Genomic DNA, 17648 nt, shown 5'->3' with positions numbered 1-17648 from the left:
AAGGGAAACTACAATGATATAAGATGTGAGCTGGCTATGATAAATTAAGGAATGTTACTCAAAGGATTGATGGTGAATAGATAATGGAAAACATTTAAAGAATACGTGGAAGAACTACAACAATTGTTCATTCCTATCCGGCACAAAAACAAAACAACAAAGTTGGGCCCAACCATAACTAACAAGGCAAAAATAAGGAAAAGACACGCAAATTAGTCAATAAAGCAACATACCTGAAGATTGAGAGCAGTTTAGATTTCAGCAAAGGAGAACAAGGGAATTGATTTAAGAATGGGAAAATAAAATACAGAAATAAACTTGAGGGCAACATACAAACTCATTTGTAAAAACTTCTATAGATATGTGAAGAGAAGTATTGAATACACGTTTTGGTTGTCAACACAAAGGCACAAATGACATCCCAAAAACGTTGGTGACATGATCTAATAAGGAGGAGTGAGATAGCTGCATGGAGGCTGGTATCCTGTCACCAAGTCACCCTTTATTTGTAAGTACAGGGTTTATAGGCTCTGACCAGCCAGCTCAGAGCCAGTCCCAAGAATGAACAAACTCTTGAAACGCTTCCTTATATCTGTCAGCCAGGGCTCCCTTATTGGCCCAGGTTAACAAACACAGTCAAGGATCTCATAATCAATGGATCCATCTGGCTCTGGTTCCAATCTCTTACAGGGAGGAACTAATGGAACTAATTGGCAAGGAAATGGTGCTGGGGAAATTTATCAGATTGATAGTTGATCAATTCCCAGAGCCCGGTAATCTCTATCCAGAATACTTTAAGCAAATGGACCAAGAAATAGTGGATTCATTGGTCATCATCTTTCAAGATCACAGAAGTTCAATGCAAAGCTTACAAAATGTTGGTATTCAGCCACTGCATGACGTGGAAAGTACAGTACTTGTCACAAGGGCCAGTGTTTTGTGTTAAGTGTGGTGCAGTTTTGTGGAAAACCATAAACCACAACGCTGCAATAAAATATCATTCAACAGAATAGGTTCTATTTTGAATGCAAAGCTGATCAAAGCAGATGATGATATTGCAAAGGAATATTCATTCAGTGACATCCATTTATGACCTTTTTAATTGAGTTTCCACATGGGGAAAGACAGTCGAGAAAATACTTTGAAAATATTAGTAGAATGAATCTAAAGAGATTCTAAAGAGGAAACCAAAGGTACGTGAACGTAATTTTGAAAATCGACCAGTTTTAGATCCATATACACATGCACAAGAATTATTGAGGGAACATAACTGCTGTTTTTGATTTTACGAACAGCGTGTCCATTACTGCTAAATCCTCGCGTTTACTTGACAATATGAATCTTTAGTCTTTAGAAGTGATTTAAATTGCAGTTAAGGTCTTAATCAAAATATTTCGGTGCAAATTGGAAAACAAGCCAGTCACCTCCAACAATCAGATTTACATTTACGAGATTATTCCTCGAATACTCTCCAGATTTTCGGCGTTTGTAAATTAGCCGTTTTAGAATTAACGGCAACCAAGTAAACAATGTACGATATTTCCCGTGTGTACACAGACTTTTGCATGTTCTTATTTTTTTTGGTGAATTCAACTAAACCATTTCGGACCTGAAAGGCGTATTGTAGAACAGGCTTGGGTCCGGACCAGCAAGTACATTTTTGGCTTTTGGGTGGCTACAGTTAGCGGAAGTGATCGCTCTGTTTTGATTTGGGTCTTGTTAGCAGAAATTTTTTTTTGCATTTTGAAATACAGCTTGTAAAATCTGACCCTTATTTTCATGAAAAATATTGCACTGTTAATTCTCTATTCATTCATCAGTTCGTAGAAACGATTTCAATGGTTTAGCTCATTTTAAAATTATTACGTACAAATCTATTAAATAACTAATTACATGAATTATAAAACACGTCGGCAATTAAAATTATAGCAAAAAACTTAGGCAACACCTTCGTCAATCCTCACCTAATGCAAAGCAAAATACCGCAAATGCTGGAAATCTGAAAATAACAGCAGAAAATGATGGAAATGTTGGACAGTCTAAACAGCATCTACGGAGAGGAAGACAGTCAGCAAGTCAGGTTTGTGAACTTGTAACATCTGCACCTGTTACTTGGTTTGAGTTTGAAATGTAGTAATTTACCTGAGGACTAGCGGAATAGAAAATGTTACAATTTGGTTCCATATTACAATTGGCTACAAAACTTAGAAGATGGCATTGTTACCACTTAGGCATATTCTCGCTATTGTTGATAAACTGTATTTAAATGGCGCCTTTAGTATTGCAAAAAGTAGAAAAACACTTTAGCAAAATAAGTCATTATAAAAGATGCCAACCAACGTAAACTGAACACGACGTCAGCTTTTGTGCTCCTAAGATGCTGCTTGGCCAGCTCCACACTTTGTTATCAACGAAAACTGAAGACTGACGACTAAAAGCTTGGTCTGAGGGGTAGATAGCCATCAGCTTCTTTCCGGACAGAGGAGATTCAAGAGGGAGATTTAAGAGCTTAGGGTCTCGATGATCGAAGATCAGCCTCCATTAGAGAAGTGAATGTATAAGATGCCAGAAGAAAAAGTTGACAGCGGTTTTCAGGGTTGGAGAAAATTAGAGGAATGGAGGAGGCCAAAGAGGGAGTTGAACACCAACATGAGAATTCTAAAATCCAAGGATTGCCTCACTGGGAGCTAATGTAGATCATTGAACAAAGGCGTGCTGGGGGAATGGAACTTGGCGCTATTTAGGATAATTTATCCATAAACGGAATTCACGAAATTCAGATTGTACATGCTGCTCCCCAAAAGTAAAAAAGGTTTTCCCTCTGGAGAACATATTGGAGAGGTCCTATCAAACTACCTTTTTCAAAAAAAGTCCACAGACTGTGGTTCTGATACTCTTGATTTTTTTACTCGTATAGTCCAAACCGTTTGTCTTGTCGCTTTTTTTCGTCATATTATTTTATTTTGAAATTAGTGCTTATGCTAGAATATTAAAATTCATGCGATTCTTTAATAACACACAATTTTCCTTGGATATTCTCGACCTCAGGTTTAGTCCTTGCCCACTCTTTGATTCATCTCTTTTCCTCTAATGCTTTTTGAGCACTGGCAGTGTGCTACGTTATAAAATTTGACTCTTATTAGTTTAAAACATTAGGCGAATGTCAGATTCGTTTTTTGATGATACTGCTAGACGGATCTGTGCGCCTCTACTACGTGAAATACAGCTTCTTTCAAATGGAATCAACAGCCTTCACACGTTCGCCTTTTGCACCTACACACTGCCCGAGCTGCCAACCTTTGTCTTGCTCTTGAAATAATGTTCCAACGATAAATTCGACATGATATTTTAAAATTCTGTATTGCACGCTTAAATTAGCGAACTGTATTGATAAGAAAAATATTTATCAGCGTTAGACCAGAACTCACATTTGCATTGAAAAGCATAAGAATTGCGGCTCAAATTACGAACTGGAGCAAGTGTAACCTCGCACTTGGACGTTGCAGTTCCTGGGGGGAATTATAATGGAGTGGTGCGGTACGGAACCCGGGAATAAGCGTGTGGCTACAGCCGTTTGTAACTAGGAAACCGGCCCGGTCCTTCAGGACTGAGCCGACCCTGACAACGGCCTCCACCCGGGGAGGCGCCGCCTGATATTGGGATGCAGTTGGCTGCTGGAAGTGTTCAAGGGGCAGCCGCCATCGCAGTAAGATGTGGCGTACAGGAGTGCGCCACCCGCTCACCGGGGGAGAAAAGCTCATTCTGCAGGTAAATATTACTCCAGGACCGAGGCGAGGCCAAGTCAGTCCATTGAATATCTGCATTCCCTCAGAAGGAACAATGTATTCTGCTTTTTGATTAATGTCCTTTCTTCCTTTGTGTTATCACTAGAACAACGAATCAGGCAATGGCCTTTATTAGAGACCCAGCACCAGGTCTGCGACCTTCTTCAGCTTTCTAGCCTGATAAGTATTTTGTAACGATCAAGATGTGGGTGTAAAGCCTAATTGGCTGGGAATAGAAAGGTTGCGTTACACTCCAGAAGTTGTGTCAATCACTTCATTTATTCTGTTTGGAACAAATTTGCATGAATTAAAATGGAAGGGATATATATAAGAATTTAGGGTGTGTATCCTATTCTGTTGATTTTTGGGAAAAGATAGCTGTGCGTGCTGCTAAGGAATTACTCCTTGCTCAACATGTGGGAAAAAAATCTTGCAGGATTTAATTTGTAGAGTACTCCTTAAATGATATCCGATTGCATTGTGAAAATCTTAGTATTTCACAATATTGAAGAAGCCATTCGGTCTATCAGTAAGCGTACAGCTGTCAGAACTATCCGCTTTACCTTGTTTCCCATACTATTTATTTCAAATATAAAGTATCTGATAGATTCTAATGTAGTCATTGTTTCTTGTCGAGACATTTTAATATTATAACAATTGTTCAGTTCTTATCAATAATGATTGTTATCATCAGAAATAAAAAAAAGTGCTGCAGAAAGTCAGCAGCATCTGTGAAGAAGGAAATACTGGTAAGAATCTTTAAAGGGGTCTGAATGATGTGGACTTTGGCGAGAAATGTGGCAGAATTGTGCACTAAATCAGGTAGTTTAACTGATAGCTTAAAAAAAAGGCAAACTTCCAAGTGCCAAGATGAGATTCGCGCCACACAGCATGAGTTGCCGTTTAAAGGGAATTGTTGCTTGTCAACAATCTTAATAACTGCACATCTTTCCTTATTTAATATGCAGTTTCCTATCCTACTACAGGCTGTGAACAAACCAGATGTAAAGAATTCATGACATTGAAGTCATAGCAAGTATCTTGTGACTTCAGCTCAGCACTTGCTCATAAGGACCTCTGTGGGACATGAGGCTCTAATATCTCAGGATATGCGCCATGGGCAGTGGCCACACACACCCAACATTCACAGACATTGGCCTCTGACATGTTACTCTAAGAAACCTCATGGCACACCTCCGAACCACTTATATTATGCTTCTGCAATTCAATGCTGCACCTTTGGGTGCAACAGCAACTGTCATTGTAATGCAGCAGTAAGGGCACTTTGCATTCATGAACGTGTACCCAGTTCATAGACGGGAAGACTTCATCTCTTAGCACTCACATTGAGCATACTTGGTTTCTTAGGGACTCCCTGTCTTGTCTTGCCCTGCCATTTTGCGCTTGCTCCTCAGCCAGGTTTACAGTACTGCTGTATTGCCTCCTCATTTAGTGCAGACATAAAACTAGGAAGCTTTTCATGCTTATGAACAGTCCTTACTCAGGTCAAGGGGTTTAACCTTAGAGAGTCCTGGCACAGTAACTTAGTGCAGCCTCCGACACCTGCCCATGCGCTTGGGCACAGTCAGTTATCCACTCAGACTCATCAGAATCCCAACTGTCTCCACACGAAGGATGGATAGCTGAATATCAGGCAGCCCATTACCTGTCTTGACACTTTCTGCCCCATTGTGGGCTAGTTTCCTCCCAGAATGAAAGAGAAGCAAGTAATAAGGGCGTTGAAGTTAGGTGGCACAGCTGTTATTTTGGTGCATGTGGAGAACATGACCCAAGTGATTGAGATGACAGTAAATGCACAGTTAGTGTTGTTCAGTATTTGGGGTGGGAGACACTGAGAGAGGGAAGATTTGCAAGTAATAAGTGAGTGTGTTGAGTAGAAACCTTAGTGACAGGTAGATGCAATAACAAAGAGTGAATGTGAAGTATCAGAAAGAAGATGTTAGGAGCTATGATGGTGGAGTGGAGTAGGTCATTGTCTTCTTCCTATATTGCTGTACCTTTCTCCAGACGGCTGAGACTGCGCTGACCCTTGTGGAAATTTTGAACCCAGCTAACATCGTCTTGTATCCTGGCCTTCCCTACCAGTCCTGGGGAGGAGAAAGCCCTACATTTACATCATCTTGCCCATCAGGACCTCCATGCAGCAGCAGCCAATTTCTCAAAGTATGCCATGTCTGGGGCAAATATCATGCAGAGCATTTCCAGACTTGCAGAGCTTGTCGAGGTGCACAATGGTCTTTTAGAGATGTTGGCCAGTGCCAGTGATGCTGGTTAATTCTGGGGCATTCTGACAGTATTGAGATGTTTCGGGTACAGCAAGTAGTAGAATGGACCTAGAATTGAGACAGGGTATGCCATATAGTCAGGCTAGGTAATAAGTTACAGCAAGAGATCTCGCTTGACCTTGCATGACAAAAACTTGTACAGGTGTAAGAATGCTCAATTTTCAGTTATGAAGGTTTCAGAAATAGAGATTGAATATAATCAGGTGTATAGCTGGAATGACACAGCATGCCAGGCAGCATCAGAGGAGCAGGAAAGCTGACCTTTTGGGCCTGGACCCTTCTTCAGAAATGGGGGAGGGGAAGGGGACTCTGAGATAAATAGAGGGAGGAGGAGGCGATGATAGAAGGTGGGTAGAGGAGCAGAAAGGTCAAGCAGAAGACAGACAGGTCAAGAAGGCGGGGATGAAACCAGTACAGGTGAGTGTAGGTAGGGAGTTGGAATGGGAGTTGATCAGTGAGAAGGGAGGGGGCGGGTAGGTGGAAGGGAAGATGGAGAGGTCAAGGAGGCAGGGATGAGGCTGGTAGGTAGGAAGTGGGGTTGGCAGATTGATCAGTGAGGTGGGAGGAGCAGATAGGTGGGAGAAAAGACGGACTGGCCAAGGAGGCAGGGATGAGAGGGGCTAGTCTTAGGATGAGGTCGAGAGTGGGGAGATTTTGAATCTCACTGACCAACGCCCACCCCGACTTCCCACCTGCCCACCCCTCCTTTCTCACTGACCGACCTGCATCCCAACTTCCTACCTACACGCACCTTTACTGGCTTCATCCCCACCTCCTTGACATGTCCATCTTCTCTCCACCTATATGCTCCTCTATCCACCTTCTGTCATTGCCTCCCTCTCTGTATTTATTTCAGAGCCTGCTTTCCCTCCCCCATTTCTGAAGAAGGGTCCAAACCCGAAATGTCAGTTTTCCTGCTTCTTTGACGCTGCCTGACCTGCTGTGTTCATTCAGCTTCACACCTTGTTATCTCAGACTCCAGCATTGGCAGTTCCTAGGGATTGAATATGCTTGTTTTTGAAAATAATTAATAGTGAATAAAAAATAGATTACATAAATACATTAATGGTTCAAGTCCAATGTGAGCGCTCTTCTTCAGTAATGGGTACAGCTGCTTCAGGTGTTAGTTCCTTAAATGTCAATGATTTTAGTTTGGCTTAAGGCACTGCAGATTGATTATGTTGCAGGATCTGATGACGTTTAAACCTGAATGGGAGAGCTAGTATGGGAGCCATTAGTTTAGCTGTCAAATAGTTCTTTGAGTTGAGGGAAGCCATGACCCCAGTTCTTTTATTTGTTCATGGGTTGTAAGCATTGTTGATAAGGGAAGCATTTATTACCCACCCCTAATGTCTTTGTGAAGGTGGTAGTGAGCATCCTTCAACCACTGCCATCTGAGTACATCCATGGTGCTGTAGACAAGAAGATACGAGTGACAATGACAGAATGGTGATATATTTCAAATTCATGATGGTGTGAGAGTTGGAAAAGAATTTACAATTAAGTGTTTCCATGCTTTGACAACTCATCATTCTTGACAATAGAGAATGTGGATTTGAGAGATGCTGTTGAAGAAGCATTGGTAAGTTGTGAAGCACATTTTGTAGATGGCACACACTGCATCTACAGTGACTTTTTTATGATTATGCAGATGGGGTGTCAATTGAGCAGGTACCTCCCTCCTCAAACATATCAAGCTTCTTGAATGTTTTAACAGCTGCATTCATTCTGGCAAGTAGGCAGTGTTCCATCACACTTCAAAGTATACCTAATAGATGCTGGATAGGAGGTGACTTAATCATTACAGAATACGTATTTTCTGGTCTGCTTTTACGGTGACAACATTTATGTGTCTGGTTCAGTTGAGTTACTGGTCAATGGTGATGGAATGACATATGGTGATGCTAATTCCATGGAATATCATCAGGATGTGGTTAGACTGTCTTTTGTAGGACACAGTCATTGCTTGACACATGTCATACATGTTGCTTGCGACTTATCAGTCCCAGTCAAAATATTGTTCTGCTTATGTATGAATTGCTTTATTATACAAGGAATTTAACAAGAGGAAGTAATCAGGCCCTATGACTGTTAGAACTGCTAGTTAAACGTTAGCAGTAGGAAAGGTATTGTAAATAGGAACCTGCAAAGTTAGCTTTTACAAATTTTGACCAAACAATTGGCCGGTTTTTTTGTGGAGAGTGAATTCATAGACATTAATTTCAGCCCAGGTGTGATCATAAAAATTAATTTCATCCCAGTTGGGAGATAAAAATCCAGAAGTTACTAACCTTTTGTTGACTGAAAATCAAGTTCAGAAATGAACGTGCGTTACATCCATAACAAGAAGATGCATGTTCATAATAACCACAACTACATTATAAATTGAGTGATTGTAATATACCAGTCATTGTATGATTTTCAATCATTGCAGAATCTGTAAAATAAAATTTTGACATCATCCATTTCATAGTTGAATCAGATTTTAAAATGATGGGAATATGCCACTTTAAAGGTTAAATGTTAGCAATAAATATTCTGGAGCACACGTGTTTAAATTTTATAAATGTCTTTTACTGCCAACCTAGCTAGACTGTATTGTTTTTTCATGAAAATTGATCAGACATTACTTTTGGAACTGCCATTGCAGCCTTAACAATTTGGTCCTTCGAATGATGCAACTAATTATTAACAGTCAGTTCCTTAAATATGCTTATTTGAATATTTATTTATTTTCTGGAGGTTCACTGATGTTCAAAGTAGAATATGATTTTTGTCACAGTTTACCTGGAAACTGAGAGTTTAATTTTTCATCTCTGATGCTAGAAAGAAAACTTAAACAGCCTAGATTTTTATGTTAGCAATAAACATGAAATTCATACATCTTTAGTCGTAGAAATATGGTTTTTAATAACCTAGAAAAGATATAAGACAGTGAGAAAGCAAATTGGCTTTTCAGAAAAAGGATTATGCTCCTGTAAGCAGATTGAAATGATCAATAAACCACACAATTCTGAAACACATCGCAGAAGTTAAATGAAAGTATGCAAAATTGGCCAATTTGTCTTTCTTTTAGAGCAAAGTTGACAGAAAGCATGGACCAAGTTTCTGCACTTGACAAGAATTGCCATTTATTACAAATAAATTTTATACAAATTGCAGACAAACAATTCTGAACCATCAACATTTGAGCCTATTAGTTAAAAGCGTAACCCCCTTATAAACACCATTGTACATACACATACAGGAAAAGAAATAGGACGATGTGTGGAGGGACAGACTGTGATAGGAACAAAACCAGAAGTTGCTGGAAAAGCTGAGCAGATCTGGCTGCGTATGTGAAGAAGAATCATAGTTAAAGTTCCAAGTTCAGTGACCCTTCCTCACAACAGTGATGGGAAATCAGTGGCCCCTGTTCACAGAGATGATTCTGTTGGCTTGCCAAGCATGCTGCAGTTTGATTCTCCTCCATTTATTTTCACTTGCTTGTTGAAGAGAGTAAGTGGCTAGTTCATTTACCAGTTGAGAGTCACAGCTTACAATGACAGTTAAAAGAAAAATAAATTGGCTTTAGGCTCTAATTTTTTTTTACTGCAGAGAAAAGAGATGGTTTCTGCCCTTGTGGAGATCCAATGGTTTGTCTCAAACATTCACATCCCTCCTAGCTGTTCACTTACCTGGGAATGAATCATGTAGTTGTTGATTGGCAGAGGTTGTTTGTCATCGATAACTGGTCACCAATCCACAGACCGGTTGTCTACTTGTTGCCAGCCAAAGTTCCGTTGTTACACAGCCTCTAGCTGTCTTCACCTGTAAACAAGATTTACACTACCGCTTCAACAGGCTGTTGTGTGAACTTCACATAACAATGAGTGCCAAGTTGTTTGCTTTTCAAAAATGCAGCAATTTTTCAATGATCTCTGACTTTTAAAAGTTATTTTCTCATTTCAGGCCACATTCAAAGATACTGAAAAATAGAAAGGTACAGTTAACTTTCAGAATTCCTTCATATTGTTGTCGGGAATAGCTTTATTATTTTTGGGTTGGCAGTCAAGTATGTTGTTTGAAGGAAATTAGTTGAATTCTCAGATTATTCATGGGTGTAGGTTTGCAAACGACTGGACCTTAAGGAAGCCCATAGCACTCCAGATGTTGTGACAATTGCTGTTCACAATCTACATAAACTGGATGAAGTCAGTTTGCATTTGCCACAAAATGTGAATGTGAGTTCAGTGTTTATGTCAAATGAATAGATATCATGGACCCAAATGTAGCAGATACTCTTCAATGTACTAAGCATTAAGATATAGGAAACTCTGTATGCTTATACAACATAGTGTACCTGCTAAATATTAATTGGAGTACTGCGTACAATTCTGGACACCCTGCTGTAGGAAGGATGTTATTAAACTGGTAGGGTGCAAAAACGATTTACAAGAATGTTGCTGAGTTGGGAGAGTTTGAGTTATAAGGAGAGGCCTTGTTTTTCCTGCTGGAGTATCAGAGGCTGAGAGGTGACCTTATAGAAGCTTACAAAATCATGAGGGGAATTGATAGGATGATTAGCCAAAATATTTTTCCTGAAGTGGGAGAGTCCAAAATTAGAAGGCATAAGTTTAAGGTGAGAGAGGAAAGATTTAAAAAGAACCTTAGTGGTAACTTTCATGCAGAGGGTAGTGTGTATATGGAATGAGCTACCAGAGGAAGTGATGGAGGTGGGTACAATTACAAGATTTAAAAGACACTTGGATGGGTTTGTGAATATGAACGGTTTAAAGGGACATGGGCCAAACCCCCTGGCAAAAGGGACCAGGCCAGATTGGGATATCTGTTCAGCACGGATAAGTTGGACCAAAGGGTCAGTTTCTGTGCTGTGTGACCCAGTGGCTCTATCTTCTTGGTCTCCCCTTCAAAAAAGTACAGTCAAGTTTGTGAGGTGTGATTTCCCATACTTGGAGACATTCTGACTATCCCTAATCAGTCCTTGCCTTTCCAAATGAATGTAGATCCAGTCTGTCAGAATCCCCTCCAACAACTTACCCACCGTTGACCTCAGGCTCACCAGTCTGTAGTTCCCTGACTTATCCTTGAGCATTTCTTAAATAATGACACCACATTAGCCAACTCCCAGTCTTCTGACACCTCCCCCATGACTACCAAGGATACAAATATCTCTGCTGGGGCCCGGCAATTTCATCCCTAGCTTCCCAAAATTTCTCGGGATACACTTGACCAGATCCTGGGAAATTGTCTATTTATGCATTTGAAGACCTCCAGTCCATCCTTTTCTGCAATTTGGTCTTTTCAAGACATCAGTATTTATCCCCCTGAGTTCTCTAGCTTCCATGTGTTTCTTCACTAAATTCAGATGCAAAATATTTGTTTAGGATCTCACCCTGTGGCTCCACACACTGATGCCCCTGCTGATCTTTAAGGGACCTGTTCTCTCCCTAGTTATTCTTTTTACCTTTATATACTCGTAGATTCTCTTTAGCCTTATCTGCCAAAGCTATCTCATGTCCCTTTTTGGCTATCCTGATTTCCTTCCTAACTGTACTCCTAAACCCCCTGTATTACTCAAGGGATTCACTTGATCCCAGCTGTCTATACCTGGCATATGATTTCTTCTTTTCCTTGACCAGAATCTCAATATCTCTACTTATCCATTGTTTTTTTCTTCTCCTGCCAGTCTTGCCCTTCACACTAACAGGAACATGCTTTTCCTGAACTCTCATTATCTCACTTTTGAAGGCCTCCCATTTACCAGATGTGCCTTTACCTGTGACCAGTCTTCCCCAATCAGTTTTTGAATGTTCGAACGATTATGTTGCAATTCACTGTCAACCATCTAATTTTGTTTTTGGATGTATTGAAATAGACCAGAAGGCCTTTTGTATATGGCAAAAACTTGAAAGGCAAATTAAATTTAGATTAACTGCCACTTAAAGTACTTTGATCAAGACGCACATTGGGGAAACCAAGCGGAGGCTTGGGGACCGCTTTGCAGAACACCTCCGCTCGGTTCGCAACAAACAACTGCACCTTCCAGTCGCGAACCATTTCAACTCCCCCTCCCATTCCTCAGATGACATGTCCATCATGGGCCTTCTGCAGTGCCACAATGATGCCACCCGAAGGTTGCAGGAACAGCAACTCATATTCCGCTTGGGAACCCTGCAGCCCAATGGTATTAATGTGGACCTCACAAGCTTCAAAAGCTCCCCTTCCCCCACTGCATTCCAAAACCAGCCCAGCTCTTCCCCTCCCCCCACTGCATCCCAAAACCAGCCCAGCCTGTCTCTGCTTCCCTAACCTGTTCTTCCTCTCACCCATCCCTTCCTCCCACCTCAAGCCACACCTCCATTTCCTACCTACCACCTCACCCCACCTCCTTGAACTGTCCATCCTCCCTGGACTGACCTTTCCCGTCCCTACCTCCTCACCTATACTGTCTTCTCTACCTATCTTGTTTTCTCTCCATCTTCGGTCCGCCTCCCCCTCTCTCCCTATTTATTCCAGTTCCCTCTCCCCATCCCCCTCTCTGATGAAGGGTCTAGGCCCGAAATGTCAGCTTTTGTGCTCCTGAGATGCTGCTTGACCTGCTGTGTTCATCCAGCTCCACACTTTGTTATCTTGATCAAGACGTAGATGGGATCTTGTTATGGTCCTACTATTAATTGCCGGCCTGTAACTCTCACTCATGTGCTAGTTTTATTGTAATCTGATTAGGGCAAAATTAAAGCAAAAGGTGATCCCCATATCATCAAACAGCCCATTACAACTCTGGACCCTGAACTTAAACGTGGTCAATGGCCATGTAAAGAAAACACTACAATGTGGCTAGTAGCTATCAAATCATTTACTTACAAGTGTTACTTAGAGAGAACAGGAGATGGTTGGGGACTCTTTATTAAAATATCAGAACAAAATGAAATCAGAAAAATTAGAAGGAAGATATTTTCTTTTGAACAAGAAATATTGAATTTGCTTTAATGCATCAAATAACTATAATTTTAAATTTGACGTGATTGAATCTTTGAAGCTTCAAAACACACAAGGATATAAATATTTAAAAGTCAAAAAATTTATTACAACATTGTTACAACAATTTTCTGGCAATGAAAGTATTCTCAATAGTTTGAAAAATCCTTCTGGCTCATAAATGTCCTTTTAAGGATTGGAAACTGCTGTCTTTATCTGGTCTGGCCTTTATGTGACTCCAAACCAACATTATTTGAATCTTAAGTACCCACCAACTTGGCCTAGCAAGCCATTCAGTTGTACAAATCAATAAACAGTCTCAAAAAATGAATGATACCAGGCAGATAATCTTGCATCACCGAAAGCAGCAGAAACAATGACAACCTCAGTAATGTCCTCCTTACTAATATTGCCGGACTCATACCAAAATTGGGAGAGCTGTCTGAGAGACCGGTTGAGCAACAGCATGATTGTAGTTATCCTCATGGAATCATATCCTACAATATCCCAGACACAACCATCACCATCCCAGGATATGTTCTGTCCCACTAACAGGACAAACTGAGCATTATGGTAGCACAGTGGTCTGTATATTGCTGTGGGAGTTTGCAACATTGACTCCTTGCCTAGAAAGTTCCATGGAATTGGTTGCAACATGAGCTGATCTTGCCGTTTTGCTGATAATACAAAATACCTGCCCCACTGACAATCAATCAGTCCTCCTTCAATTTGGAAACCACTTGAAGGAAGCATGGAGGGTGAAAAGGGCGCAGAATGTTCTGAGAGTGGGGATATCAATGTTGACCACAAGAGTGGCTTTGCAGCACCTCTACTGACTGAGCTGGTTGAATCCTAAAGAAAATAGCCACACTGGATCTGCGGCTGGTCGGGAGGGAATCAATAAAAGGAAAAATATATTTCACCTCCTTCTCACCAGTTTACCTGCTGTATATGCCTCTGTCCATGACAGTATCAGTAAAAGTGACCACCACACCGTCTTTGTGGAGACAAAGTCACATCTTCACGTTGAGGATACCCAGAATCAGGTTGTGTGGCACTATAACTATTCAAAGTGCAATGGATTTAGAATAGATCTAGCAACCCAAGATAGAGCATTCATGAGATGTTGTGAGCTATCAGCAACAGCAAAACTGTATTCTAACACTGTCTGCAACCTCACAGCCAGGTATATTCCCCGTGTGACTATTAGCAACAAGTCAGGGGATCTGCATTGGTTCTCTGAGGAGCGCATAAAGGTACCCAAGGAGCAGCACCAAGCATACCTGAAACTAAAGTGACAACTTAATGAAATCAAAACAGGCCAACGTACTTGCCAATCAGCATAAATAACAAATCATAGACAAGATGGGGAAGCCCAACAAATTAGTGCAAAAGTGCAGGCTGAGCTATTTAAATCAATCTTCAGCCAGAAATACCATGTAGATTATCAATCTTGACCACTTCCTAAGGTTCCCAGCAACACAGATGCTAGTTTTCACTCTGTGAGATGACAAAAAATGGCTGGAGTCACTGGATACTGCAGACATTATGAGACCTACCCTGACAAGACTGGGCATTGTACTGATGACATTCTCCATGTCTAGCCATGCTGTTCCTATACATATACAAAGCTGGTATCAAACAGACAACATAGAAAACTACCCAGGTATGTCCTATATATGAAAAGGAAGACAAATCCATCTCGTCACTGCTGTCTACCCTTGAATATCAATTACGTGAAGGTAGGTGTCAACGACAGTGCTATCAATTAGCACTTGTTTATCAATAACCTCACTGATGCTCAGTTTCAGTTCCACCAGAGCCCATCAGCTCCTGACCTTATTACAACCTTTATGCCAACATGGACAAAAGAGCTAAATTCCAGATGTGAAATGAAATGAGGGATGCTGTTGATATTAAGGCCACATACGAGCAAATGTGGCACGAATGGGAGTCAGAGGATAAACACTTTGCTGATTGGAGTCATACCTACCACAAAGGAAGATGGTTACGCTTCTTGGTGGTCAGCCATCTCAACTTAGGACAACTGTGCAGGAGTCCTTAGGGTATTGTTCTTGGCCCACCCATCTTTAGCTGCTCCAGCAATGACCTTCCCATCATCATCAAGTCAGAAATGGAGATACTTGTTGTACAACCTTCAATGTTCTGCACATTTGTGGCTCCTCAGATTCTGAAGCAATCAGATGTAGCAAGACCTCAAGAATAACCAGACTTGAGCTGACACTGACCAGCAGACAATCTGAAACAATCCCTCTTCCGCACCTACACTGGCCCCAAACCCCACCTCTTCCTCTGTTTCATTGATGACTATATCAGCGGCACCTCCCACAAGGAGCTTGAACAGTTCATTCACTTCACCAACACCTTCCACCCCAACCTCAAGTTCACCTGGACTATCTCCAACACATCCCTCACCTTCCTGGACCTCTCTGTCTCCGTTGCAGGCAACCACCTAGAAACATATCCATTTCAAGCCCACCGACTCCCACAGCTACCTAGAATACACCTCCTCCCACCCACTTTCCTGCAAAAATTCCATATTCTATTCCCAATTCCTTCGCCTCCCCCACATCTCCCAGGATGAAGTATTCCACTCCCATACATCCCAGATGCCCTCGTTCTTCAAGGACTGCAACACCACCCCCCCCCCCAACATTGGTCGAGAACGCCCTCAACCGTGTCTCCCACATTTCCCGCAACTCCTCCCTCACACTGCGTCCCCGCAATAACTGCCAAAAGAGAATCCCCATCGTTCTCCCATATCAACCCACCAACCTCTGGATCCAACGCGTCATCCTCTGACACTTCCGCCATCTGCAATCCAACCCCACCACCAGAGACATTTTTCCATCCCCATCCTTGTCTGCTTTCCAGAGGGATCACTCTCTCCATGACTTCCTTTTCCGCTCCACACTCCCCTCCAACCCCAACACACCCAGCACTTTCCCCTGCAACCGCAGGAAGTGCTACATTTGCCCCCACACCTCCTCTCTCACCCCCATCCCAAGCCCCAAGATGGCTTTCCACATCAAGCGGATGTTCACCTGCACATCTGCCAATGTGTAATACTGCATCCGCTATACCCGTTGTGGCCTCCTCTACATCGGGGCAACCAAGCAGAGGCTTGAGGACTGCTTTGCAGAACACCTACACTCGGTTCGCAATAAACAATTGCACCTCCCAGTCGCGAACCATTTCAACTCCCCCTCCCATTCCTTAGACGACATGTCCATCCTGGGCTTCCTGCAGTACCACAACGATGCCACCCGAAGGTTTCAGGAACAGCAACTCATATTCCGCTTGGGAACCCTGCAGCCCAATGGTATCAATGTGGATTTCACAAGCTTCAAAATCTCCCCTCCCCCCCACTGCATCCCAAATCCAGCCCAGCTCGTCCCCGCCTCCCTAACCTGTTCATCCTCTCACCTAACCCCTTCTCCCACTTCAAGCTGCACCTCCATTCCCTACCTACTAACCTCATCCCAACCCCTTGACCTGTCTGTCTTCCCCGGATTGACCTATCCCCTCCCTACCTCCCCACCTACACTCAACTCTACTGGCTCCATCCCCGCCCCTTTAACTTGTCTGTCTCCTCTCCACCTATCTTCTCCTCTATTCATCTTCAATCTGCCTCCATCTCTCTCCCTATTTATTTCAGAACTGTCTTCCCCCTCCCCCTTTTCTGATGAAGGATCTAGGCCCGAAACGTCAGCTTTTGTGCTCCTAAGATGCTGCTTGGGCTGCTGTGTTCATCCACCTCTGCACTTTGTCATTTTGGATTCTTCAGCATCTGCATTTCCCATTATCTCTGAAACAATCTAAACGTCATCCTTTCATATTCAATGATACCACTGTAGGTGAGTTCCCCACTATCAGCATCCTGTGGGTTCCCGTTGCCACTGACCTGAACTGGACTAGTCATATAAATACCATGGCAACATGAAGAAGTCAGAGCCTAGGAATATTACAGTGAGTAACTTACCCCTTGATTCCCTATAGCCTGTTCACTAACTACAATGCACACATCAGGAATGTGAAGGACTATTCCCCACTTGCCTGGATGAGCCTGGCTCGAACAACACTCAAGATATTTTGCACCATGAAGGATAAAGCACCCTTCTTTATTGGGACTACATCCACAAACATTACCTCGCATTTGTATTATTTGTCTTTTGCACGTTCAAGCCTCGATATTGTAGTATTGCTACATTTGGGCATGGACTGCTTCGGAATGTGAAGTCATGAATGGAGTTGAACATCAATGATTATTAGCAAACATCTTCATGTCTGACATTATGATGGAGGGAGGAGGCAAAGTGGAATTGAATCTGAGCACCTCTTTCCTTCAATTGAAGTTATCTAAACTGAACACTAATGCAGACCTAAGATAACAAAATGTGAGGCTGGATGAACACAGCAGGCCAAGCAGCATCTCAGGAGCACAAAAGCTGACGTTTCGGGCCTAGACCCTTCATCAGAGAGGGGGATGGGGAGAGGGAACTGGAATAAATAGGGAGAGAGGGGGAGGCGGACCGAAGATGGAGAGTAAAGAAGA

At 42.1% G+C, this 17648-nt stretch overlaps 1 protein-coding gene across 6 annotated transcripts in view; it reads left to right on the top strand.

The window, feature by feature from the left end:
* Nucleotides 1–17648, top strand: part of LOC125453796 (zinc finger protein Helios-like) — a 231551-nt gene that overhangs the window by 72643 nt on the left and 141260 nt on the right. For 4 of the 6 annotated variants that reach the window (XM_059647047.1, XM_048533748.2, XM_059647041.1 and 1 more), the window contains exon 1: nucleotides 3258–3768. The exons of 1 other annotated variant lie outside the window; for it this stretch is intronic. In XM_059647047.1, coding sequence (XP_059503030.1) covers nucleotides 3712–3768 — 57 coding nt within the window. In that variant the 5' untranslated portion in view covers nucleotides 3258–3711. Of the gene's footprint in view, nucleotides 1–3257; nucleotides 3769–17648 lie in introns of those variants that run through there. One more of the 6 variants, XM_059647046.1, reaches the window with a different exon arrangement.

This window comes from Stegostoma tigrinum, chromosome 7 (assembly GCF_030684315.1).
Source record: "Stegostoma tigrinum isolate sSteTig4 chromosome 7, sSteTig4.hap1, whole genome shotgun sequence".
Classification (NCBI taxonomy): Eukaryota; Metazoa; Chordata; class Chondrichthyes; order Orectolobiformes; family Stegostomatidae; genus Stegostoma; species Stegostoma tigrinum.
Note: the sequence above shows the minus strand (reverse complement) of the source record. Positions and strands in the feature narration are given on the sequence as shown.